This window comes from Myotis davidii, unplaced genomic scaffold (genome assembly GCF_000327345.1).
Source record: "Myotis davidii unplaced genomic scaffold, ASM32734v1 scaffold228, whole genome shotgun sequence".
Taxonomy (NCBI): Eukaryota; Metazoa; Chordata; class Mammalia; order Chiroptera; family Vespertilionidae; genus Myotis; species Myotis davidii.
The window spans coordinates 2701541-2729502 of record NW_006300104.1 but is presented as its reverse complement, the minus strand read 5'-3'; the positions used below and the strand labels follow the sequence as shown (position 1 = coordinate 2729502).

Below are 27962 nucleotides of genomic sequence, written 5' to 3'. Positions count from 1 at the left end.
AGGGAACTACGAATACGTGAGAGAACAGCTGCAAAAGTTTAGGCAAAGCAAATAACCTGGGCTGTGATAGACTAGAGGTAGTAGGAAGACCTGGGTAAAGGAAGAAATTCCCAAAATATATTTAGCAACTGGCAGCTTCATGGATCAAAAATACCTATACAGGAGGTGACTGACTGGTTTGCCTTTGGACAGGTTCAAGTCTGAGGTTACAGCTAAGCAGAGCTACACAGCTAGCAGGTAGATAGCATTGGAAGTCAGGAGAGAAATCCTCACTGGAGACATGGATTCGTGAAAGAGTATAAAGGACACATGCCCAATTCAAATGACTTTCAGCAGGTGAGAAAAATCCCTCATGCAGCAGATGTCTCACCTAGTGTTGCTGCTGCAGCCAATCCAGCTGTGTAGGGGTCCGTCCCTGGGGGACCAGCGCTGATGATGTATGGATTGGGGACAAACGCAGCGGGAGCTAAACCTGCTGAAAACACACCTGTTAGTAAAAACAAACTTGACTAAAACTGCAGCCCTACCAAATGCCTACATGGTTAGGTATTCATTCCAGGCTATAGGTAAGAGGAGGAAGACAATATAGGATACGTTGAGACTAAATAAAAAAATTATAAAGTAAACAATCCCTATACTAAAAATTATGGTGACATTTATCTTTTGTCTTTTTTCTCCTACCTTTGTTAAAAATTACAATTAAAATATTAGGCAGCTTTAAATTTGCACAATTTCTAAAATATTATTAAAATTAGAGCAATTTAAAAGATGCTGGAATGGGATGGAGGGAAGGATTTATTTCCATTTATAACAATTTTCCAGTTTACCTCAAAGAAAATGGTATGGGTATTTATAAAGACAACTATCTTCAAGTATAAAATACTAGACCCAGGCAAAGGCCTCTGTGCCTGGCCTTGATATATCTAGGTGGAAACAAGTCTTTTCTTCCACAGCATACCACAATCCATGATTGGCAGTCTCCTTCCTATTCAATCATGTCATTTAAACACATTAAAAAATACTTCTACTTGTACTTGTTTACACGTATAACACTGTGAGTTCTTCAGAGACCTTAAAAAAGTCGGGGTGGGGGGTCGTCTAGGCAGTAAGACGAAAATATGCAGGTCAAATGAATTGCTACAGAAGGACAAAGCTACTTTAAAAACCAGTAATTATATAAGAAGGCTTTAAAAAAATACATGCTGCTAGGAAAATGGATTTATAGGTACTTCTTGTTACTTAATAAGAGAAGTTGATATAGTCACATTCTATAAAACCCCAACATGGACAAAATTATTTATATTTAATCGATTTCATCCAATCTTACCAAAAGAATTGATGCTAGCCACCACTGCAGTAACTACTTTTAAATCCTGAAAAAGCTGAGGTAGAGCAATAGTAACTGGATACTAACAAATGAGTTGAGGTATAGAAGGTGTGTCAAAAATAAAGAATGTAGCTAGAGACAACTGAACAAAAAGAAAAAGGGATTTACTTTGAGGGATTTTTGCCTGGACTTTTATAATCAGTCTTCTGGATACAGCAGCCAGTATCCTAAAATGATGGCCACACTGATGATAATAATAAAGGAGGCATAGGCTTAAGGACTTACCAATATGAGGTTGATGAGCAGCTGCTAGTGCATACTGCTGCTGCTGGGCAGCTGTCAACTGCTGGACAGCAAGCGCATTAGGTCTTTGGAACAGCTGAGGTAAGAAAAAGACATGGTGAGGTTAGAGAAACTGTCTCATGAATAATTTTAAAATCTCTCTGAATAAAAATTTCTACACACCCCATTGAGGCATGATACTTTAAACAAAAATGTTCTCATGCTCTACCCATTCATGTGGTATCACAATGCTTCTTAGTTCTGCTTTCCCTTTCTTTACCTCAGTTTGGTGTATCCAGCTCCCACGTGCTGACTATTTCACAGATTATATGTCCCTGAACCACACACATGCATACAAATGCCACAGTGGTTGTCAACAGGTCTGAGGGACCTGCCTAATCCAAGACACACAAAATTAAACATAGGTACAATAAAATGACTTACCACATTGCCCCTAGTGCTGTTATCTTCCTACCATTCTTTACAGAACCCCACAAAAACTTGGAATTAATCTTTACCTACTCACATTCTGGGAAGGAAAATGAAAAGCATTCATCTTGTCCTCTGGCTGCCTCTTCCTGAGGAAATGATATTGGAATACGTTCCTCAACTAGTGACTTATCATGAGTAAACTGAACAATGCCTCACTTTTGGGGGCTCTTGAGTTTCCAGGGAAGTACAGCTGCTATTAACAAAACCTGGATTATGAACTCAGACCTAGCACACTTCTTAGTTCCCAAGAAAAGGAAAGGAGTTCAAAGAATCTTAATACAAAGTTAGTCATTCACTCACTTACTCTAAAAAATATTTAAGAAACAAGTAATACCTACTAGGCACTGTGCAAAGAGCTAAGGATATAACAATACATAAAATGTTCATAGATTTTAGTATGAATAGTATTGGTACAAAGAAAGGGGAAGTCAGTAACCTGATTTTGGATTGCTCTGACAAACCTCCTTCATAGCAGTCATACTGAAGACTTCTGTATTTGCTGGAATCAGACTGAGGGCACTTACTGAAGAGACCTCCCTAGAAAGAACCTTCAACCTACCTGCTCTTTCTAAAGCACATTTCAACAGCTCTGCTGACCTCACTGGATGATATAAAACAGACACCATGGATCTTGAATTACGATGTCCTCATAAAGAGAGCCGATTATTTCAGAGACTGGAAGATAATGGCATTCCACCAACTCAGCTTAATTTTTGTCACCACTGAAGTTTTAATAGAAAGACAATCCTATGATTTGACTACTTCTATGCCTCAGATATATATGAGTAGACTGATTTTAAATTAAAAGAAAACAAAAAGTGAGTATTTTGAACATACTCACCAACTTCACCTCTTACCTCTTTTCTACATATTTAACTTTCTAAAAACCAGAATAGAACTTAGTCTTTGCTTTTACAATGTCAAAAATAACCATGTAGAGATTTCCAAGTCCACCCAAGAGGGGCAGCCAGGAGGCAAAAAACAAGTTAAATTGTGAGAAGTTGATTTTTTGAAGATTATAAAAATACCTCATAGTTCCACTACTGTCTCTTCAATGGCTCTCCGAAATTTTTCTAGCCTAAAACATTCTGATTTATTTAACATCTCAGAAATGCCATACCTCTTCTCTCCACCCTGCTATAAACAAAACAATTCACTTCATTCAACAAACATTTTTAGCACATTATTAGCTAAACGTTGTGACAGAGTGAATAAAGAAGGTCCATTCAAAATATAAATCTTGATGTTTTCTTGATTTATTAATAAAAAATAGTACTCCAATGCCATTCCATGATTTCTCTTTGCTTCATGTTTTTAACATTACATGTAACTCATTACATGTATGTACACTGTATCTTGTAAATACAAATAATGTGTAAATACCATAAAAGTTATAATTCCGCATAACATGAGTTTATGGTTCTAACTACCATGTTATCACTCTTTGAGAATATATCCTATATTTGAGAGTTGATTAATATCTCAATGATTATGGTGACTAGAGAAGGAATTATTTTTTGAGTGCATTTTGCAGTAAACAATTAGCAAAAGTAAATTACTTATCTACAGCAGGCAGATTTGATTATAGATTACAGTAATTCTGGTAATTCTTTTTATGTAAATGTTCCAATATTAACTGGAAATACAGGGTATTGAAAACAAAATTGGGTAATTGGCAAGTGATGGATTCCAAATGATCCTGAAAAACTCACACAAATGCCATCTGCTGGGCAAAGCACTGAGCTCTGTAAATATTTTCATGATTTTCACAAAGCAAGCTAATCACAACTGAGAAACACAATACTGTGAGATTTGGAGAAAATGCTTATTCTAAGATTGGTATAATGATAAATGTACCACTACTGATTAAAATTTACTTGGCTAGAATGCGTAAATTGTTTAAGAGACAGAATACAGACAAAAATATATCAACTATTTCATGATGTGGAAACTATGCAAGGAGATTGGTTTGACTCCCTTCTCTACCACTATATAGCCTTACAGAAGAGACCCTTGTGGGGTTTTTGTTCCAGAAAAAAAAAAAAAAAAAAAGAGCTGGGCAGTCAAAAACTGTGTGACTGACATACAGGTGGCATCTTATAAAATATAGCTACACTATTACTGTTGTTACCAATAACTGTTGGCATAAAAACATTGTTTTCAGAATATAAAGAAGTAATATCTAAATATGGAGTTAGCAAATGTAAAAAACTATCCCTCCCTCTTCCCAAAATAAAATATACTGCCAGCCCTGGCTTTTTACCAGTCTAAGGCTATATACATAGTGGGTAAGGAATAGGAACAGACTCTGGGACCAGAAAGCCTGGATTCGTATCTCAGCTCCACCACTGACTTTCTATGTGACCTTTGGGCAAGACAATCTCTGTGCCTCTCTCTCCTCCCCCTCTAAATAGAGAAAATAAAGATATGTCTAACTCATAAAGTTATTGTAATAAAATTAATACATGTATAGCACTCAGAATAATCTTTTATGTGTGATATTCTTGTTGACGAAATGGGAAGAGCACCCCCACACAGACACAGGGCTTCTGTGAGTCACCGTTTATAGCTCCTCTCCCAACAGGGCAGCCCAGGAGGGGGAAAACAGGAGGTACGACTGTTCAGAGTCAATGTTAAAACAAAACTCCACACAGAGTTTCATGAGCACCTGCTCTCAGCAGTTCACAAAAACAATGGAGAACCAGATATTTTTTTGTTATTGTTGATGGGTACTTTTTAAAATAAATCCACGCAGGAAAAAAACACACTACGAATGCAGTTGAATTTGAAGGTGAAACAACTCCCCATAATCAAAAGGCTTCGTGCTCTAGTACTAGGTCCAAAAGAAACAGCCTGCAGGGAGAAACCAAAACCTACATGTTTGCATAGTTTACAGAATATAACCTTTCAGTAATCACGTCTTTTAGCTTTAATTTTCTTATCTGTAAAAACATAATAGCTGCCCTACCTGAGGGAGCTGTTGTCAAGATTCGTAGAGAAAAGCCCTCGGAAACACTAAAGTATTACATCAATGGTGGAACTATAAATTTTTAATTAAAAAGTATTATCTTGGAGCCAGTCCTCAGTACATGACATGTGTAAAAGTTTGGTACTGTTTAAAGCTTCCAGATCAAAGCCCATTTTTTACCAGGTTATTTGAACAACTGCTTAACACTTCATCAGGTTAAAAGATCAACTAATGATTTCTGGTTTAACAGGTACACACAAACCATGCTCCTGAATATTTTTAAAAAGAAACTTTTTTACATTTCTTTAAAAGATGAAGAATCTCGCCCTAACCAATTTGGCTCAGTGGATAGAGCACCGGCCTGCGGACTGAAGGGTCCCAGGTTCGATTCCGATCAAGGGCATGTACCTGGGTTGCAGGCACATCCCCAGTAGGAGATGTGCAGGAGGCAGCTGGTCAATGTTTCTAGTTTTCTATCCCTCCACTTCCTCTCTGTAAAAAGCCAATAAAATATTAAAAAAAAAAATGAAGAATCTCATTCCATAATAAATGATTCCTAAATAAGGTACAAAAATAAGACATATCCTTCTTCCAAGTAACTTCATATCTTTCTAAGAAAATCACATCATAAAATTTCAATGTCAAATAATAATAAAGATAAGCTTCAATTGGCCAAATTGCTACCTAATATAAGTATTTAATAGTGATTATACACAACCCTAATAGAATAATCTTCTCATTTGTAAACTGAAAGGCAAGTCAAGAATAGTAAATTCCTATGTTAAAACAATGCACAAACTTGTCCTCATAAAAATGACATTTAATCACTACCATACTGCTAAAAAGCAATGCATGCCATTTCCTCTCCTATCTGACTAGGGCTGTGAAGGAATAAATACAGTATTTCAATTATGACTTTCAGAGTTATTTTCTCTTTGTTAAAATTCATGCTTAACAGGGTGAGAGTTTTGGTACATCAGAATACAATTTTGTAAAACATGCTACATTAGGCTATTTTTAGATTAACTGAATTCTAAATAAAGAATATCAACAATTAATCTGATTAATCTATAATGACATAACTCTGGCTTTGTTTCTGCTATCTAGGAATATAATTTAATGAGACCTGTATTAATTTTCTAAAATATACTTATGGAAATATGATAGCTGTATAGCTCTTTATTAAAGTAAAAAATATTGCTCAAGCATCATAACACAAAATGGTATCTAACACTATATATGAATGGTTTTCTGTGCTTTCTAGGATTGAGGAGAAGACAATAAGGGAAAAGCGGGGGAGAACAGTCCAGAAATATCAATAAGCATTTCAAACTACCCTGAATTAGGGCTTTTTAACCCCAGATCTCTGTATTTGGGATAGGTAAAATTATCTTTATTTTCACAAAATTTAGCATGTCTTTCAATCATGATTATAAGCAACCAACCACATTAACATCTGTGACTTAATCACCAATAGAAATCACATATATTTTCAGGTTACTTTGCAATTGTTGCACATCTCAAAATCTTGTTTATGCTCATTAAGATAACTAGTACAACGTAACTCTTTTTCGTGCTTCAAGTGATAGATATTTTTATATAATTGGATTCCTTTGTAATCCTACTTACACTCTATTTAAAACATTATTCTGAGAATTCAGTCCACAGATCTCACATAACTTTCTAGGGATTCATTGCCCCAAAAAAGGGATCCCTGATCTAAATCAATTTAGAAAGGTTAAGTTTATGATTAGCAATGACTAGACAAGTATCAAGTTTGCAATGAACTAAATGAAAGTTACCTTTACTATATTTCGTGGCTGCTCTATATTACATATCTCAATATAAACTGATATGAAACCAACTTACTATACCAAATCAAACCTGATTTGAAGGAAATAAGACAAAAGAAGAAATTATTTTGTCAATCTGCAAGCCAGATCCCCTCCTAAAATCACAAATAAAGTTACCCTACCAATTGTAGCAAACAACTAAAAACTAAAAACAGATAGCCTTAGCCTTAAATACCCATTTAAGAAAGTGAAGATAAAAGAACAGAATGTACAAAAAAAATATGGGCCACACTAGACATCTAGTTCAATGCTCACAATCACTAATATTGTCTGGGACCCAGGCTTGGCTCTCAAGGCTTCTGTGACCCGGACTGAGTAACCAGGTACTTATCTCCTTTTTCCCTGATACATGTACCTTCTACTGTTGTCAGCCCATAACCACACCATAGTCATTTCCAGCTCCACACCTCTGCTCTCTTAACTGCAGCAGTATCACTCCATCTGTCTTTCAAGCTGTATCTATGCAACCTTGGTCTTCATCAAGCCCTCCCCTGGTCTGATGGTATTCTACTCGGAAACGCAATGGGATAAACAACAATGATCACATCATATGATGGTGGAATCTCTGTGTAACAATGCCCTATGTTGCAGCAACCAAGACGTATATCAAAAGCCAGAACCCAACAACAGTTTAACTTTCAAAATAACAATGTTCACTTTCAAAAGCTGCTGAATTGGGATTCATGGTGAAGGCTGGGTTTTATAAATTTGAATAGGTGTTGTTTGATATAATCATGCTAAACTACATGTGGGTGTGCAAAAGTACATTCCTGTTGCTTAAGTTCTAATAATTATCCAGCCTCCCAAAAAATTGGTAAAAATTTTAAAGCCAGAGATCAATAAATTAAAAGAGAATCCCAACTCTGATTACCAAGTAAAGAACAACGAAATAAAAGAGAATCAGATTTCATTCGTAAGAGGTTGGACACAAATATTTCTTCAATAATAAGCTAAAGATTAGACTGGGAATGGAAGCTAAGAACCAAAAATGGCCTCAGCACTAAGGGTGGCTAGGGAATGTCAGACCAAAAAGACAGAGTAAATAATTCAGATAAAACTTCTTGGTATTAACTAGGTTAAAGGATCTGATTAGGAATAGCCTACACTCATGAACCTCAATTTAGATAAAGAAATTGCCAAATTAATTTTCTAAGCTGGACAAGTTGAAGTCTATATAATAATATCATGTCCCTATATTTGGTGTGACATAAAATATTTTGAAGTCTAGTATATCTTCAGCACTGGAAGTAATTTCTGGCTTCCTGCAAAACTCCTGTTTTGAGGATTTATTCTTTTTTTATTGATTTCAGAGAGGAAGAGAGAAGAGAGTGATAGAAACATCAATGATGAGAGAGAATCATTGATCGGCTGCCTCCCACACTGGGGGCTGAGCCCGCAATCCGTGCATGTGAATCGAACAGTGACCTCTTGGTTCGTAGGTCAACGCTCAACTACTAAGCCATGCCGGCTGGCCTTAAGGATTTATTCTGAAAAAGGGCAAAACCATGAAAGAAGACTATTTCTTATAAAGACGATAAAAACCACTACAAGTCAATTCTTATGGAAAAGTGGGCAAATCTATTGGAAACTACAGGGAAAATAATGCACACATTCAGCTTATTCTCTCTAAAAAATGTTTGGAATTATTACTAACATCCATCTGATAGGTGCACAGAGCATATGTACATCAGAAAATCCCTTGTGCCCCAGCCGGTTTGGCTCAGTGGATAGAGCATCAGCCTGTGGACTGAAAGGTCCTGGGTTCAATTCCGGTCAAGGGCACATGCCCGGGTTGCAGGCTTGATCCCCAGTATGGGGCATGCAGGAGACAGCTGATCAATGACTCTCTCTCATCATTGATGTTTCTATCTCTCTCTCCCTCTCCCTTCCTCTCCAAAATCAATAAAAAAATCTTTTAAAAAAGAGAAAAGAAAATCCCTTGTCCTGGCTGACGTAGGTCAGTGGACAGAGCATTGGTCCATGCACCAAAGGGCCACAGGTTTGCAGGTTTGATCCCGAGCCCCAATCCTCAGCCCAGGTCGGTTGGTCGGGTGGCTTCAGGAGCCCAGAGGCAACCAATCTATGTGTCTCTCTCACATCAATGTTTCTCTCTCTCTCTCTCTTCTCTCCCTCTCCCTCTCTCTGCTCTGTCCCCACTCCCCACTCCCCCTTCTTTCCACTATCTCTGAAAAACAATGGAAAAAATGTATCCTTGGGCGAGGATTAACAAAAACAAGAAAATCCCTTAAAGGGATTTCATTTTGTAAACTTCATATGGTTATTAACCTTATTATCCAGTTGTCTATCATTCAAAACTCACTTAAAATCAGCTATTTATAACAACTAAGGTAACAGTATGGTCTCCCAAGAATTTCTAAACGTCAAAATGAGATGTTAACCTTTCACACCTAGAAATTTATATTTATGTTCCAGTCCAAAATTAAGACGTATCAGAAATTCATGGCCCATCAAATGGCTTCCAGCCATAAGAGAGAACTTATGGTACTTAACAAGACAGGAAAGCTAGCAGGCCCCCTTTTAATAATTCAGTCAACTAATTTTACTTTAAAAAATTGTTAAGGGAAGGATCAAAAAACCCTAGAGGTTAGTCATATTATGTCTTCAAAATCAAAAGGCACACATGCAATATTTTCCAGGGGTTTATCAATAAAAGAGCCAAGTAATTTCACTGTAAGGTACTAACTTTCAAAGTGCAGTGACTCAATTAAAAGACATAACTAATAACAGAGTTTGGACTATTTCAAAAACACAGCATTACAATCACATTTCTCTTCAGAGAGATTAACATAGCATCCAAGAGGACTGTTATAAAAGATAACACCACCTCACCCACTCTCCAAGCCCTGGGGCAAGAGAGGAGCCTAAGTACTTGTAGAAGAAAGTGGTTTTTTGCCAATAACCTCAGCATGGGAATCAGCTTCTTGAGGGGAAGATACAGAGGCTTTGTAAACCCACATCACCATTGGGCTAATAAAGTCTGGCTATCAATAGCCTAAAATAAAGCCACCCTCCTCCCATCCCCCCATTCTTATTCCTTGTTAACGTGCTGGCTAGAGGGAGAGTAAAGAGAGTGACAGAGACACACACAATACCTGTTGTTGAGAATTGTAGTCAAAAAGTCCCACAGTTGCTGCTGCTGAGTCCACAGGTACCTGCGTGCCTGAATAATCAAACTGAAGAGGCTCCATGCCCACATGTTCCATAGGGTCCAAGGGGACACTCTGGGACTCCATGTTGGAGAAATCCTCCACAGGCTTGGCACCATTGGTGCTGGTCAGCTGGGCTAAGCCCTCAGAACCATTCTGGTTTGGACCCAGAAGATCCACTTCATTAGCAGAGTTCTGGCAATTACCAGGGGTACGGCTAAACAGAGAAAGTAAAGGGCATTAAACCTTATTTTGAGCAGGGAGGGACACTACAGCAACCCAAGTTTAAGGACAACGTCCATGCTATAACTTATTATCAATAGTACTTAAAACTATTCCTACAAAACAACCAAGACCATTTATGGTGTTTCCATGCTATACCATAAAATGACTTTTTTATTGCTTGCCTTCCCACCACAGCCCACCCCTTAAATTTGCATTTACTGCTATTGATTTACAATCCCTTCAACCAAGAGACTCAGATTTGAGAACACTGGATAAACTGGAAAAATCACTAACTGTGGCATCCATGAAAACAGAGATCCCAAAATGCAGATAGTAAAATATGCCCCCCAAAATCAACATCTTAAACATAGAAATAATGGAAGAGTAGTTTCTAAGGGGGAAGTTCCACATGTGAGAATGATTCTACTTAAAAAAATAACTTTGATATAAGTGGAAATTCTTTTTCTGTATTATGTGAATATACTGGCCAATGCTAAAACTGTCTCCTCCCCTTGTAAGAAACCAGAAGAATCAGACCATTACAAAATAGTACAAAATAAATTATTTATTTAGGATATGCACCTGCTAAGGAGATAAGTCTAAGAATTAAAAATAATATGAAGATATAATTTATCATCCAAACCAGGACACTCATAAAAGCAAAAAAAAAAAGTGCACTATTAATAAATATCCTGGAAAACAGGTATAAAGTACTGTCCTGGGAAACCCAGGGCAAATTATCACCCTATCCAAAAGGATTGTAGGACAATATGATTCCAAATCAGACTAATCCTAATAATAAAACCCTAATATGCAAATCGACCAAATGGCAGAAGGACTGGTCACTCTGATGTGCACTGACCACCAGGGGGCAGACGCTCAATGCAGGAGCTGCCACCTGGTGGTCAGTGTGCTCCCAAAGTGGGGAGCGCCGCTCAACCAGAGGCAGGGCTCACAGCAGTGCTAAGGATCCTGGCAGGCGGGTGGTAAGGGGCGAGGGGTCTCAGACTGCAAGAGCCCTGGACTGCGAGAGGGCGCAGGCCAGGCTGAGGGACGTCTGCAGTGCACGATTTTCGTGCACCGGGCCTCTAGTATAGAATAATATTATAATCTAAAGGAGTATAACCTGTGACTATATTCTATACCTTTCATGTCTAAAAGCAATCCTAAAGCTGGTACAAATTAAAGCTATTGTTGTGTTCCTTGACACACTCAAGCCCTGCAACCACCACCTTCCCTGAAGTCAAATACCAGAAAACACTGCTGCAGGCTGCCTGAGATTCAAGATGGAGAGGCTACCCAAACTCATTTGAAAGACCTTAGGTAACTCTATAACTCTGTGCCTCAAATTTCTTCAAAAGACTGGTAATTCTTTACATTAACGAGACACAAAAGCTAGATTAGAAATATTTAACAACTGAACATTTTTCTACAAACAATGACCCAAAATATATTTTAATTTTGACTTTGATAGATATTAGGGTAAGATATAGAAGTGTGGCCAAACATATACATATTAACTTTAGATTAACTTAAAACTAGTCAAAATTCAATTCTCTATCTGTACATTACTGACCGAGGAGTTTTAGATTTTTAAAATTATATACCATCACTAAAGGTTATCTACATAAATGAAGAAAAGAACTTGCCAAATGTGGAACACAAATATACAATATCATTTTAATACTGCATAAATTGAATTATAGGTTAAAACCTGCAAGTCAATCGTGACCAGAGATGGAATGAGAGGCCATCTGTGGAAGGGGTATGTTTAAGAAAAGCCATTTAATTGCATCTCTGGTTCTTCAAAATGAGGAAAATGATACTTAACGCAACTACCTCAAAGGGAGCTTATCACTTTCAAATAAGTTCGCAAATGTTCTCCCATCTACTCTGGCATGCCAGGGAGATATGTCAAACTCCCATTAGTAACCACGGTTTCTCCCAAGATAGTGATTTGGGAGAAACTTGGGGAAAGTCGCAAGGCACCCATTCCAGGTGATTCTGATATTTGAGAATCATGAAATGTTCTTCATGGAAATTAATCTGCAAATTATAGTCCTATACAAATGCAAAATCTGTTGTTTTGGCAAAGCACCAGGCATTGACAACTCTTAGAAAATTCCACCTTACCAATCAATTTATAATCTTTGTAGTATGGCCTACACTAGACCCAATTCTTAAAAAGGACACATAAGGAAGAAAAAAGAAAACTAAAGTAAAAAAAAAACTTAAACAAAAACCCATAGCCCCCATTCAAAAATCAGAAGTGTAAAACATACAAACCTAAAATCTTTGACGTCTGCATCAATCCCATTCTGCACTGGTAAACCATTGGTCTTGTCCATCACATCACCCTCCTCCTTCAAATCTCCTAGCTTATCTCCATCAAACGTACCCTTGTTCTTCTTTTCATTTTTGTCGTTTTCATCACTGTCTGCATCCCTTGGGCCCTGTTTAAAAAATAGCTTCAGCTTCACTAATCATCAACTAATGATAGTGGGCAACCACTACGGACACCAGACTACACTAGATGCTAATTAGAACAGGATAGTGTCTATGTCCTTTTAAGACATTACAACCTAATTAACAGACAACACAGAGGCAGGAACACTGCAGAAAGTCTTGCCAAATGGGGGAGACAGACATACATTTATGTTACAGTTTAGGACAGTCTTACCATGCCCAGTGTCCCACCATCCCTTTTTTTTTTCTTTCTACCCAAAGCCCAGCCAAAACTGTGTATCTCTTGGTCCCACTTTTCTACTCTCAAATCTAACTCTATATAATAGCATGACTAAGAAGATCCAGGTATGGCAGCTAATAGTATAGCTGAAAAAGTGTTAAGTCTATAAAAAAAATCTATCCCCCATTGCCTATGTAAATTCCCCCTTACTTCCGAGTATTGAGCTAAGTGTGGTCTGACATCATTCCAATTCAATTACTCTTATCTTGGGATATAAGCCATTCGAATTTGCACTATCACGACCACCCCAGTTCCACCCTATCTCTCACAGTTCACTGCATCAAAAATTCAACAATCACCTTAAGTATAACATTTTTAATCCTTCAAAACATATTAAATCCAGCTGTGAAATTCTTTCACCAATAAGTGTTTTCTTCTACTGACCTGCCCCATACCAGATTATTTTGAGACTACCTTGTTTATGTGGAATCAGTGATGCAAAATAAGTTATCTTTAAAGTGTTTTAAACTGTGACTAAAGAAAGACTAGACCCAAAAGAACTGTGATGCCAAGTACACTGATGTCCATCCTGTGTCCTCAGGAAATTAAATCTGTCTCCTCTTACCAACACCCTAACTTAAGACCTGGACATATAAAGCAAAGTGCCTTGATTTCCGAAAGGAAAAGAAGATTTGGTATAGTGACTTGTTGTGGTTCAGGCAGCTTGGCACAATCTTACCAAAGAGTAATAATAAGTAACTACTGTTTTGGTAAAAATAGAGAGAAGCAATCTCACTTGTCCCCACCACAGACTTCTGGTTTAAGGAAGAACAAACACACCTAGACCAATTAAAGCTCCTGGTAAAAGGCAAAATCCAATCAGAAAAAGATGAGAGCTACTGCACAGCATTACCAGTCACCACAACCAAATTTCACTGGGGAGAACTCAATAATGGGGGCCGGTGCAGCAGGTACAAAGTTGTGAATGGATAGGCCTACAAATGCAAAATAAACAAATGCTCTCAGAGTTCTGAAAGATCTCTAGCCCAGCAAGGGGGACACATACCTTGACATGCTTAGACCTTTCAACTGCCAGTTCAGAGCCCATTGGGCTTTCAAAATCATGCTCTGTTCAAATGCAACACAGAAAAAGAAAGATGGCATGGCTAATATGAACAAAGGAACATATACAAGGATATGCCACTTGTTTCATGTGGCATCACGATGATAAATTGCAGTTTTAGCAACCATTGAGATGTAACTTTCACAGCAAAATCTTCAAAGTAAAAGACGGTCAGCGGTTCAAAAGGAGTGAGTGATGGCCAGTTAAGCACCACAGTGAGATCCCTAAGCAGAGATGAAAATATGACAGGATTCTAGAGACAGAAACATGTTTCAAGATGTCCAGAGACAACAGCTCCCTCCTACTACAAAGGTAAAACTGACAGAAGCCATGTATTCATTTGCATATCCCCAATACTAAATACAGTGCCTGGCAAAAGTTTAGAAACTATGACAAAGAAAACTGAATGACCACAACAATTCTACCAAACTGAACTACTAAAAGAAGGATCCTTCCATTGTCAGATAAGAATCCCATAGGTGGAGATATGGTTTAGATAACAAACAGCTCTACATAAATTAGACATCACTGATGTCAATAATAAAAGAGTGTTAGACGGATTACCCAACTCACACACCTAAGTCATCTTCCACAAATCTACAAGTCACTGGCTTGGAAGGAGCAGTTCAGCTCCAATTCCTCATAAATTCAAAAGGTCTGTGTGTGAAAATGGGAAGATAATGGGATAAAGAAGTAGTTGGAAGTTTCGCTAACAAGTAAGAAATCCGGTGAAAGCGACACTCACCAAATCAATGAATGCTGTGTGTTAACTTCCCTCAGTGACCCTCTACAAGGGCTTGCTGAGAAGCTGAGAAGCTGATCTGGAAGCCAACTGCTCTGGCCTGAAAATGTGGCCTCTGATAATTACATTCCCAATTACTGCCAAAGGTTAGCTTTTTCAAACATAGCGCTGAGGTAGGCTGTTTTTCACCAACATTATACAGTTCATTCACCTAAAATATAGTTGTCTGATTTTCTACTCTGAGTAGAAATGCCTCGGAAGAATAGTAGGTTCCTTCTATTTGAAGGTGGGGGCTCCAAGGAAGTCTTCCATTTCTTGATGTGGATGCAAGGGTGTATATTCATTTTGTGGAAATTCATAACGATAAACATTTATGACATACACTTTTCGATACACAGGTCATATTTCTCTTTTAAAATATATTTTTATTGATTTCAGAGAGGAAGGGAGAGGGAGAGAGAGATAGAAACATCAATGAGGGGGGAGAATCATTGATTGGCTGCCTTCTGCACACTCCCTACTAGGGATAGAGCCTGCAACTCAGGCATGTGCCCTTGACCAGAATCAAACCCAGGACCATTCAGTCTGTAGGCCAGCGCTCTATCCACTGAGCCAAACCAGCTAGGGTCACAGGTCATATTTCAATTTTTAAGTTTTCATAGGAGAAAGAAGTTCAGCAAATCAACAACTTTAAATAAAAATAGTTGACATGAAGTCTGATTTCTAAATAAGACAATATAGGGTTCAGGATCATAAAAATGGTCTCAGAAATGTGATGGCTGTAAAAAGAGAAAAAGAGTATATAAATGGGCTGGTACATTTTATGGGATTTAAATTTTTTATTTTAATATTTAAGGTGCCTGTAACTACATGGTATTTAAGAAAGTATTAAACCAGATAGCACAGAATCTACATTCTACCTCAACTGCTAACACTTACTGGTCACAAGGCTTTGGACTGGTTAGTAAACTTAAACCTTAATTTTGTTTAAAACAGAGTAGTTACAAACATCAGTGAAATAATACAAGTATAAAAGTTTTATAAAGTATAATCATATTATACAAAGGTAATATATATATTAGTAAAAGCTATGCACTAGGATGTAATTATGTACCATTATCTATGATACCAAGATTAAAATCTTAAATGCCCAATTAAGTGGTTTAAATAAGTATACAGTCAATCTGACCCTACCAGGACACTGTCATTTTCCACAATGCAATGGCTCTATGATTAGTGTTGGGTATCACATTCTTTTTAAAATTACAAGTGTCTGGGCTCGCTCCCAGAGTTTCTAGCTTAATTGGTCTGCACAGGCTCCCACAAATGTTATAAACAGCTCTCCAATAACTCCAATAAGCAGTCACAATTAAGAATCACTGTAATTAAGTCCAACATAAATATCATACATACAGAGTTTATGCTTTGCTTTTTTGTCACATATTACCTAGTACATAACAGTACTGGAAAGTCTATTCAGTAAATGAAAGAAAAAACGAAAAGGATTAATAGCATCTTTTTATTGTGGGTTTCAATGTTAATCCAAACCTGTAGTATTCAGATACAGGCTTCAGTGAGTGTTCAAAATGAAAGTGGCCAAACCCAATCAAAACCTCAAGAGTGGGGCCAAGAAGGGGTCTGTGAGACCCAGATCTTAAAAGGCATGGGGAGGAGTATGATCCATTGCAAGATATTAAAGAACTGAGATAAAAACAGACTGAGAAAAGAACTATATATTGTAGAAATCATAGTACATCCATTTATGGCTCAGCTTCCTCAAAAGCCTCATATAACAGGAGGAATATTTCAGAGAATATCTATTAATTCTGAGTGAAGTCAGAGAAATGAGAATTGAATTTCTTCTCTTACTGCAGTGATCTTACCACAAAGCTCCATATGGCAGAAGTTACATTCAATAAAATTAATAATCTTCCTCCCCTCTTTTTAAAAAAGCATATTTAACATATTTGCTCGACACACTCAGTCCAGAAACAATAACTTTAACTGAAAAGGTGGCTTCTCCTGTATACAACTGCCTGGTTTTTGGTGTATTTTTTTTTTCAATCTTCACTCAAGGAGTGAGGATATTTTTTTCCCACTGATTTTTAGAGAGACAGTGGAAAGGAGGAGGGTGGGAGAGAGAGAGAGAGAGAGAGAGAAACATTGATGGAGAGATACACATCGATTGGTTGCCTCTGCCACTAGCCTGAATCAGAGGTGTGGATCAAACTTCCAACCAGATACACGCCCTTGACCAGGAATCAAACTCACAGACACAGATACAGGTACACACACACACTCTCTCTCTCTCTCACTCCCCCTTCATGGGCCAACTCTCTAAACACTGAGCAACACCGGTCAGGATCATTTTTCTGTTTTTCACAAAATGCAAAAAAAAAAAAGCCCTGAAATGTTAATTTCCTTTAAAGTTCAACAGTTTATAGCTCCATCATTAATGTAAAAAAATTAAATATTCAAAAATTAGTAAAAGCTTGAAATTACTAGCCATGTGAACTACTCTTTTAAACTGGCATATTACGTATTGTGAGGAACTTGACTGACCAGTATGGCATAACAGAAAACAGTATTGTTAAGAACTGAAATTAGAATAAAGTTTGAATCCAGGCACCATTACTTCCCTTCAAAGTTTCATTTTTCTCATCTATAAATTCAGGGCCAAAGGTTACCTTCAAAGAGTTGTTTCAAGGATTAAAAATAAGGCAATTCATGAAAGTGCAATTCTGAAAAAAACAAACAAAAAAAAAACAACAAAAAACCTTAGCAGTACTTTATCCCATTTTCATTTTTTGCCACTGCCTTTTTCAAAACAAATCCACCCTCATCTCTACTTCCCCAAAGCTTCAAAATTGCTAGGCAGCTCATGTCCCCTTGCTCTCCCCCCGACCCAAAGAAACTGTTAAAGAATCAAGCCAACACCAACTACATTTCATCAAATCGGAGACACCATCAATTTGTAAGACATACCATCATCTTATGTGCTGCTAAAAAGGAAACACTGCCAATTAAACTATGACATACTGACATCTGAAAGATGCATCCCAACTTCAAAATGAACAGAGTAAGGAGGTGTGAACTTTCGAGTGAAACACAAGCCATACCAGGCTCTGCTTATATGATCACCAAATGCCTGGTGTACAGAAAGGAAAAAGTGTTCCCCTCTGCTGTGATACCACCAGACCCAAGAGAAAAAGAAAATATGTCTTCCATAGGTAGAATGCTATTTATTATTACGAAAATGAAAAACAAAAACTGGTTTTCTAAAAGGTGTTTTTGTTTTAACTTTTTATCTAGTCAATGTCTAAAAGCTTGACACTACAAAGTACAACATGTACAGTTCTTGTTCAAGGGAAGCTAAAATCTGAAGGAACCCCACCCTGCAAATAAAAGTTTCTCAATTTGATCCATAGCTTGCTGGTAATTTAAACTTCCAAGAAAATTATGTCTGATAGTAGTATTTTTCAGGCTTTACATACAAAATCACCGAGGGTCTTGTCAAAATGCAGATTCAATAGGTATGGGGTAGAGTCTGAGATACTACTTTTTTATTTTTTTAATATATTTTATTGATTTTTTTTTTACAGAGAGGAAGGGAGAGGGATAGAGAGTTCGAAAGATCAATGAGAGAGAAACATCGATCAGCTACCTCCTGCACACTCCCTACTGGGGATGTGCCCGCAACCAAGATACATGCCCTTGACCGGAATCAAACCTGGGACCCTTGAGTTCGCAGGCTGACACTCTATCCACTGGGCCAACCGGTTAGGGCTGAGATGCCCAGGTGATGATGATGCTATTGGCCCATGGACTTTGAGGAGCAAGATTTTATAAGGTTTATAAAGCATTTTTTCAATATATCACCTAGCCATATGAATTAGACTTTTGGTGTTTTAATTATCCACATTTTGCAGATGAGAAAATTAAGATCCAGTTGAGACTTAAACCCCTGACTTCTATCTGCATTACACTGCACAAAGTTTTTAAAGTAGCACTGGTTACCTAAAATAAATGCAATGGAGTCTAGAGAAGCAAGTCATCAAGTTTTATGACCCAAATGAATTGCTCTGAGTGTGCATGCATCCTCCAGGTCAGAAGGCAGTTAAACTATAGATAAGCAGAAAGGCCATCCCAAAATGTTTTTTCTAAAAATCTTTCTTCCAAGGTTACGGTAGTCTTCACCCTAATCCAAGTTTACAGTGGTGTTTCTTATTTCCCTGGGCACCATAAACCAGAAAGACAGAAATTATGAAGGATAGCCCTGGCCAGTGTAGCTCAATTGGTTGAGTCTTATCCTATGCACCAAAAGGTTGCTGGTTTGATTCCTGATCAGGGCACAAGCCTGAGTTGTGGGCTCGGTCCCCAGTCGGGGGCATGCAGGAGGCAGCCAATCAATGATTCTCTCTCATCAATGATGTTTCTATCTCCCTCTTCCTTCCTCTCTGAAATCAATAAAAATATATTAAATAAATAAATAAATAACTTGACCCTGGCTTAACTGGTCTTCTGAGGTTTCCTATTCTGAAAACCACTATCCTGAAGTCCCTGGTTCCTATGTGCAATACCACCAAAAATTTACAGTATTAAGAACAAAATACTGCTGTTGAATTCTTATTGTCAGCTAAAAGTACTCTTATCACGGAAGTCGTAAGTACTAAACTGAATCCATGTGCAAAATCAAATGAACCTTAAAAGGCTAGACCAGAGTTAAATACCTTCACTCAAGTTGCAGTCAGTAAACAACCTTACTAAAAATGGAAAACCATTGTACAATGAGTAGATTATCTTGGTTCTAAACCTCATTTAACTGAAAAATTAATCAGAGCCTGGATTATCTGTTGTCAGTATCTGAGAATGACCACTTAGTACTTGTTTTGAGGTCTATCTACATTCATTCGTTCCTCAGAAATGATGTTTTCAGCTCTAAGGAGACTCAAATGAGGCTTCTCCATGGCTTATGGAGGTAATGCTGGTACAGCCACCCAAAAAGTAAAAACACCTGAGTGCTCTGACCCATAAACCACCCATTACCCACCCTTTAGTTTAGTACAATTAGCTATAAGCAGCAGATATTCTTTTTGGCCTCTAAACTCAACACTTTGAAGGGCAGGTTAGATTGTTTTGCGTTTTCTTTTTTGAGTTCAACTTTTCCAAGAAGATGCATGCATATCATGACAACCAAAAAGTGACTAAGGTTTCCATGACCAGAACTTTGGTCAGATGTCATCCTAACCAACAGGTAGAGCAAAGGCCAGGTTAGGTATAAGATCAGCCGGATACAACCACAAAGCGAAAAAGTAATTCACTGATCCTCAAGCATCCATCCACTATTGAATATGCCAATGTTGTAGCTTGATGTCACTGATCAGTCCTGCTATACCATTATTTAGATCAGTGGTCGCCAAACTTTCGGACCTCACGGACCACCAGTGGACCCAGTCCTCGGACCACTTGTTGGCGATCGCTGCTTTAGATGGCACCCACGTCAAAATATGGAATAATATTTCATTACCCACGACCTTCCTCTGACAAGAAGCTGGAACACAGAAGTGCAGAATTTTCATTTATCCTAATGCAAACCTCAGCTCAGTAGATTATCTGACTATTAGAGTACAATTTTCTGAACTCTGTCCTGAGGTCTTAACTTCTAGTGACAATATTTTAAGAACTAAAAACCATTAGCCTCCCAAGATAACAAAGGATGACAGTTGCCTTCATAAATACAAATGCAAGACACAATGCAAAAGATACAGCTTTGTCACAGAATAATGAAACAATTGTTCAAAAAGAGAAAAACAGACAAAAATATTTATTCAATCCCAGAGCTTTATCTTTCTCTTTATTTCAATTATTTTTCTACCTCCTTCAAACTTCACAGTAACCTAGGCACATGCCACCTTAGATAATGCACAAGAATTAAAAACTGATCACACACATAACACAGGTTCCAGTTTACCACAGTAACAACTTACCTACACACAACACTAACTTTTCTTCTACAGTAAATAACTAAAAGTTATAGGCAGGAATAGACAGCACTTTCTAGAGAAATCTGGGTTCGTGAGATAAAAATGTATGAGGACCAAAAAAAGAAAAAGAGGTAAGCTAGGGATAAGATGAAAGAAGAAAAGTAGTTAACACCATTCTTCCCATGGAACAATAGGCAAATGGTCATTTTTGCCTGATCCCATTCCCCACATCCAAAGGGTAGATCCTGTTCTTCCGAAGCAGTCTCTTGGGAAGGTTCAAATTAAAAGTCTTTTCCTACCTGATCCACAAGCCACTAAATCTGACCTCTCCGTCTTTACAGCATCAAAAAACAATCGAGTCAGCTTCGGAAAGGCTGGTTCTCAAGACTAAGACAAAAGCCCCAGTTTAGTTCCTTGATCTTCCTATGAGTTGTTATAAGAGATCCTCTTCCGGCTAAATTCCTCACACCAAACTGTGGAGCTGAGAGAAAACCAAACCAGTCTCTTAAAGAAGTTCATTTCATTTTTTTCTGGTTTTTCTACAAATTAAAAGCTCTAAGCCATGTTGAAGCAAAACCTTAGATGTTTCCAATTCCGTGTGTACCTGGTTCTCTTCATGCCAACCAAGTCAACAATCATTCATTTAATATCACTAACATATTAAAGAATTGTACTTGACACTTGAAGCTGCACCAAAAACGAACTACTGTTACGCTAAAGAAGTTTCGAGTGGAATGGGGGAAATAACCCTCTGACACACAACAACGGATATATGCCAATAAAAATATTGACAATAAATGCTATATGATAAAGAAAGATAGTTATGGAGGAAAAATTAATATGATTTGAAGGAAAAAAGATGTCTTAAATTACTGCCAGCAAGTACTATTAGACCAAAAGGACTTCAGGGAGAGCTTTAAAAATGTACAAAACAATCTGACCTGGGCAAAAGGAGGGGAAATAGAGTCATGGGGCCTCTCATGGCCTTCCTATCACAGATGAGGAAGTCAGAGATGAGGAAGACTCAAATGTTTCCAGCTTAAGACTTCTAGAACTAGAAAGTCGATGCCATAGAAAGGGCTAGTTTTGAGAAAGGCTATCAAGAATGCCTGAGGAGGACTGCTTAGACTTAAAAGGAAAGAGACTATAGACAGGCAAGCTGCTTTGACTCAAATTTAGCATCAAAGTGGTCAATGGTGATGGACACAAAAAAAAATTACAGATATAGAATTAACAGAATTTTTAATTTCCTGACAGGCTGGGTGTGAGAAGTATAGCTGTTCAAAGAAGGTCAAAGATCATTCTATAATTAAAACTTAGCTAGCAAAACAAGAATGATCCTACATAGCTGATCCATTTTAAGGGTTCTTGGGTGCTGACAAATCACTGCTTTCCAATCTATTCACTACTGACACCAGTTTCAGCTTTCTTTTTTCAAATTCCTACTCTTGTGTACTTCTGTTGTTTTAAACTAAAAATGGTATTTTTAGTCTGATAGACTAATGAACTGAAATCTAGATTTCAGTTCCTACCTCACATTACTATCAATGTGTCCCCCAAAAAATATCATTTCTCTATGTTTAATAGTTTGATTTACATCCCCTACTAATTTCAATAAGTGTTTTTATAATACCCTCTAATTAGTGCTGTGAATATCTAAGGAAACTAAACAGGCATGTTTTGTTTTGGGGTTTAAAAAGAGAGATATAGGAACAAGTTCCTCAAGCCAACTTACAAATCCTCCTTTTCTTAGACAGGAATCTCCCGGGGATGAGCTCAACACATACTCCACCATGCTAACGCCTAGTCCCCCACTCTCCGACCGTGGGGACAGTACAGAATTGACCTCACTGTTCACATGGAAACTCTGACCAGGTCTTCTCTGCACCATGATTGGCTGGGAAACTGAATGATCTACAAAAAAGATACACAAGCATGATACAGTGCAGCCAGAGGCTCAAACAAATTATGAGTGATGTCTCAAGGATAAACCAATGACTGGGAATCAGGAAACCTGCCATGGTCAGTTGAGCCAAAACCTCCTATTGTGTTTTTCCCTAAGTATAACATACTAAATAACTAAGAAAACGGAACACACCCCTCATATATCCAGGATAGCAGAGCAATACAGCAGTTCACAGAACTGGTTTTCCTAGCTAAGTGAATAAATTAATGTTTGCTCCTTTCAAGTGGTAGAATTTCTTTTTAACGTATTTTATTTGTGATATTACTAAAACAAAATATGATTTTACTGCCCTTTTTAAAAATAATTTGATTCTTCTGATGACTTGCTGTTATCTGAGTTTCCATTCTTATATTGTGCTATAACAGCACATCAGCTTTTGGATTTTCTGTCTCCTTCCTCCCTGTGATCTATCATTTCTTTCTGCTGTCAGTGTGTCTGCCTCTACAAGTTCTCCCCATCCCTCTTCAAGGGTAATCTGTCAGAAGAGCATCTGTGCCCAGTGACTTGATTTTGGCCTCACCCACATTCACAGATAGATCATCCCATACACTTTATGCAGGGGGCGCAAGGGGAGGAAAAAGAAGCATGACTTCAAATGGCAGGCATGGATTTTCTAATTCTAAGTATGCTGACAGCAGTACAGAACAAGAAGTTATAGCTGAAATTATGGTCATTTCAAATAAGACCATTCCCCTGTGGCTAGCACTTCAATAAAATACTGAAGATTTGATTTTGCTTAATTATGCTTTAATAAATTATATCACATAAGCTCCTTCATGGTAATTATATTATAGGACAGGACACTGCTTGACATGCTTATGTCACTGATGTACAATTTATGACTTGCCAATTGCTGAGGAAAGGAGCTCTAAGACAGGCATAAATCACAGTACAGATGCTAGATCTAGATTACCTGATGTTCCCCAGGCACTGTCTCGCCATTGATCACCCAGGAATATTCCTTTTGGTCCATCTTTGCTGGATTCATCTGTTTCCCAAAACTTTTTACCTGGCAAGAGCTGCTGCAAATTAAAAATAATAGACGCTTTTAAAGAATTCATAAAGGATGAAAGTACAGCAGTCAACACTTTCTTTTAGACAAGGGTACTGAAGATGCTCACGTGCCCTGAAAGTTTTCAGTCACAGTGTTCTGGCTACACAGATTGTGGTCAGAACACTACTGTACATTTGGCAAAAGTCACAGAGAGGTCTATGGCAAGGGTGGCAGGTGGGGAGGGCCCTGCACAGATCAGGCCATCACAATAGAGGCTCAGCTTAAATATCTACAACTTTTCACTTAACCTATGCCGAGATTTTTTAAAGGGGGAAAGGGGACTCATATTAGACCTATTAGCTAACTGCTTGCTAAGAAGTCTCTTACTGAAAAAAGAAAAATACCTACAACTACTAAAACACTTTTGCCCACATGTGTATTAACTGACCATACAGTTACTCAGAATGCTACAGGCAAAATCCACCTCCTTTATATACAGAGCTTCTGTTAACTAAAAAACTTTCATCACCAGAAAGAAAAACACAAATAAAAAAAACTTCCCAACCACATCATTAACCTATTCCAAAATTTTTGGAAAGACAGAACAGCTGTCTTTCCCCATTACTGGAAGAGACACAAAACCTCCTAACCTCAATTAATTTTAACAATACTTAGTAATGTCATTAAAGTGACTTCACAAAGCATTCTATACTTCGTAGAAATGCAGGCATCACTGGCCATAAACTTACAATGTGAGAACTTTAAACTAGCTTCAACCAAAGAAATGCAAAGTAGCTTTCAAGCAAAACACAGTACAGTTTTACACAAGAGCAAAGCATTCGTGACCAAAGTTACAAAATAAAATTCCACTAGAATGCCATCATTCTTCATTCTGGTCATAAGCTTTACTTACTAAAATGTCCCTCTTTATTTCCTCTAATTATGTTTTCATTTCAGCTGCTATTAGTCAGACAAGAAACTCAGGTGTTTGAGATAGTACTTAATCACTGCTTTTGAGCATAAATGAGCACACCTGGGGAGTTGAATGTCTCAGAGGTACAGAGTTAAAACCCAGGAGGAACAAAACATTTGCTCTCCTCGATAATAAATGTCTATCTTTCCGATTTAAAACCCATAACCCAATGATAATGGAGGAATAACTCAACTTTGCCCTCACTAAAATAAATCCCAACTTTCCAAACAGAAATTCTACATTTCTCAGCATATTTTAAATCTAGTTAATCTAGCTCTATAAATCTGAAAGACATGGGCTACTACTACCTGGACCAAAGCAGTTTCCCACATTTTTCTCTTCAGGTCCTAATTTATTTCTAAGCCAACAAGATCATGACAGAATACAGATTTGGGTCTGGCATTTTAATACACAGAAGCATAGATTTGCTTGAAGGTAAGTAGTTATAAGCAGTCAATTCCCAGTGAGCCCCTTGGGTTCATTCTTAGGGGGAAACAATGAGAGAGCTAGTCTCTTAACTTGAGATTTGGGAAGCAGGGGAGGAACAAACAAGAGCAAGAGCCCAGACCATAGCTAAGAGTAGAATAAGGAAGACTTAGACCAGAGAACTTGGATGTGTATCCTAGGACAAATCACTGAACTGTCCTGGGTGCCTCATCTCTTTGTACTGATAAAGGAAATATTTTCCAAGTTGTTGGGATAATTAGTTGTTCTGTTGATGAGTGCCTAGCACAATGCCTGCCACATAAAGGTTCTCAATAAATGTATTCAATGGCTTTACATCAAGGCAAAATAGCTATAAATCACAGAAGGGACACTGCAAATTAATGAGAACTACTCAAGCACAATTCAAGAATTCTTGCTTTTATACAACTTCTCCTTTTAGTCTCAAAAATGCCCTCTCAGAAGATTACAAACAGAATTTACTTCCCTATTGGTAGTCTCTTTTCAACTAACATTTTGATTTTTCTCCTGTATTTTGTAGGGAGTGTGAGCAAAGAGAAGTTCCCATCAACTTCTCTGTACCAGAAGAATGTCAGCATAAGGGAAACCTCACTAGTTGGTTAATTTGTGGAAAGAGAGCAAAGGTGATCAAAAATATTCATTATAGTGCTCATCCCTCTCTATACAAATTGGAAAATCTTTATTCAAACCTCAAGGAAAAGATTGTGTAAGTACCAAACTCCATGTGCAAAATAATATAATCTGTCCATAGTTGGTCAAATTGCTTACTGAGAGTAGCAGTCCTTGAACTCAAGACTTCAAAAATGGCTTCTGGAATCCTGTCATCTTTCACTGTAGCTTGCCAGGCTGTCATAACACAAAGCTAGCAAAAGCAGGTGAACATATAAACAAGGATGTTTCCAGATGAAATTCTCTCAAAGGAAACAACTATACGAGTACAACATAGAAAGTTACTAAAAAGTGAAGATTCTATTTCAAAGTAGGGATAAATGCAACAAATCTCATAGGAACACACATCAAAACTCATGACCCTAGTCAGATACCAAGAGGCCATATGTCCCACTATTAACAATTGGTATAAATATAAATCCTAAGTAGATGCTAGGAACAGCCCCAAAAGTACTAGAACTCCTTATGCTTTGGCAGAGTGGCAACAAGAAGATACAATTACTATTATCAATGAAAACAGCAGCCACTGAAAAGGCAAGTCTGTAAGAGAAAGAAAAAGGAGGTGGGAGAGAGGATGGCAGCATGCTGATTCCGGGAGAAAAAAGGTAGAAATTATGTATTACAAGAGTGCCCTGCAAGTGGAAAGGAAAGGAAAAGTACTGCACCAAAGTACTTGAGCAAAGACAGAAGCAAACTTAGCAAACTTCTTGAGTCTCTGGATCTTACATGGAACCTACTATTTCTTTCTTCTGTCCAAAACATACCCATCCCCCGTCTTCAGGTATGTGGCAAGCAGCACTGGAAATGATTCCTCTGGTAATCTCCTCTTTACTATGGGCTAGACCTTGTGACTTGCTTCTAAGGAATAACGTAAGGCAAAAGGGATGGGTTCTCTCTCTCAAGGTTGTCATAAAAAACTGACCACTCTTGCCTCTACTTCTCTCTCTTACCCTCTTACTCACATCTATCTTGCATGCTCCCTTTGATGAAGCCAGCTGCTGGAACCACGAGAGGTCACTGGGCATCAATTCATTATGAATTGAGGCCCTCACTCCAACTTGTAAGGAACTTAATCCTGACATCAACCATGTGAGTGAGCTTGGAGGCAGACTTTTCCCCAATTGACTTTGAGATGGCTGGCTGCAGCTCGCAAGGGACTCTAAAATAGAGGTTCTTGCCAAGCAATGACTGGGTTCTTGACCTCCAGAAACTATGAGATTTAACCTGTGTTGTTTTAAGCCACTAAATTTTGGGGTAATCTGTCATGTAGCAATAGGTAACAGATACAGTTGTCAATATATAGTGTTTTCTTATATTCAAAATACTTCTTCAAGAGTTTGACTTCAAGAAGCACTTCTTGTTCTAGTTCTAATACCCAAAATCCAAGTACTTTTGAATTTGGAAAAAATTATATCCATTCCATTTTATGTTCTCCCTAATAGCCCTTATTTTAAAAATGACTGGCTTTTTTATATTCTCCTAAATCAAATCAACTCAGAGATGTTAAGCTCACTGACAATTAGTAGCAATCACATATTTAAGAGTCAACTAAAATACATTCCTGTTCAAATCTGATCACAGTAAAAGGAGCTACACTATAATCTACTGAATTACACAGCAAAGTGATGTTGAGTATCCAACTGTTATTTCAAATTCAGCAGCAACTTTCTGGAGGTTATGTCATCCACAGCACTGGCTAAAACATCCTAGGATTCACCAACCGACCGGCATAAATGTCAGGAGCTGCCAAACCTTCACTTAAACCACACTTCAATTCAATTACCAAAAACTGAAGTGCAACTAGTGGATGAAAAGAGAGTTATGCTTACCCCATCAAGAACTTGGAAATAAATACTGCTCTTTGACAGAACAAAAAGGATCACAGCAGCCCTAACCGGTTTGGCTCAGTGGCTAGAGAGTCGGCCTGAGGACTGAAGGGTCCCAGGTTCGTTTCCGGCCAAGGGCACATACCTGGTTTGCGGGCTCATCCCCAGTAGGGGGCATGCAGGAGGCAACTGATCAGTGACTCTCATAATTTCTGTTCAT

The 27962-nt window shown here is 37.9% G+C and overlaps 1 protein-coding gene across 20 annotated transcripts in view; it reads right to left on the bottom strand.

Annotated features, from left to right (window-relative positions):
- The window catches only part of PUM1 (pumilio RNA binding family member 1), a 131649-nt gene that overhangs the window by 52132 nt on the left and 51555 nt on the right, over positions 1–27962 (bottom strand). For 6 of the 20 annotated variants that reach the window (XM_006776466.2, XM_006776465.2, XM_006776467.2 and 3 more), the window contains 6 exons: positions 23729–23837; positions 22585–22763; positions 12601–12767; positions 10036–10306; positions 1613–1706; positions 371–487 (listed from right to left, as the gene is read on the bottom strand). In XM_006776466.2, the coding sequence (XP_006776529.1) occupies positions 371–487; positions 1613–1706; positions 10036–10306; positions 12601–12767; positions 22585–22763; positions 23729–23837 (937 nt within the window). Of the gene's footprint in view, positions 1–370; positions 488–1612; positions 1707–10035; positions 10307–12600; positions 12768–22584; positions 22764–23728; positions 23838–26015; positions 26104–27962 lie in introns of those variants that run through there. The other 14 variants (XM_015572285.1, XM_015572284.1, XM_015572287.1 and 11 more) reach the window with 9 other exon arrangements.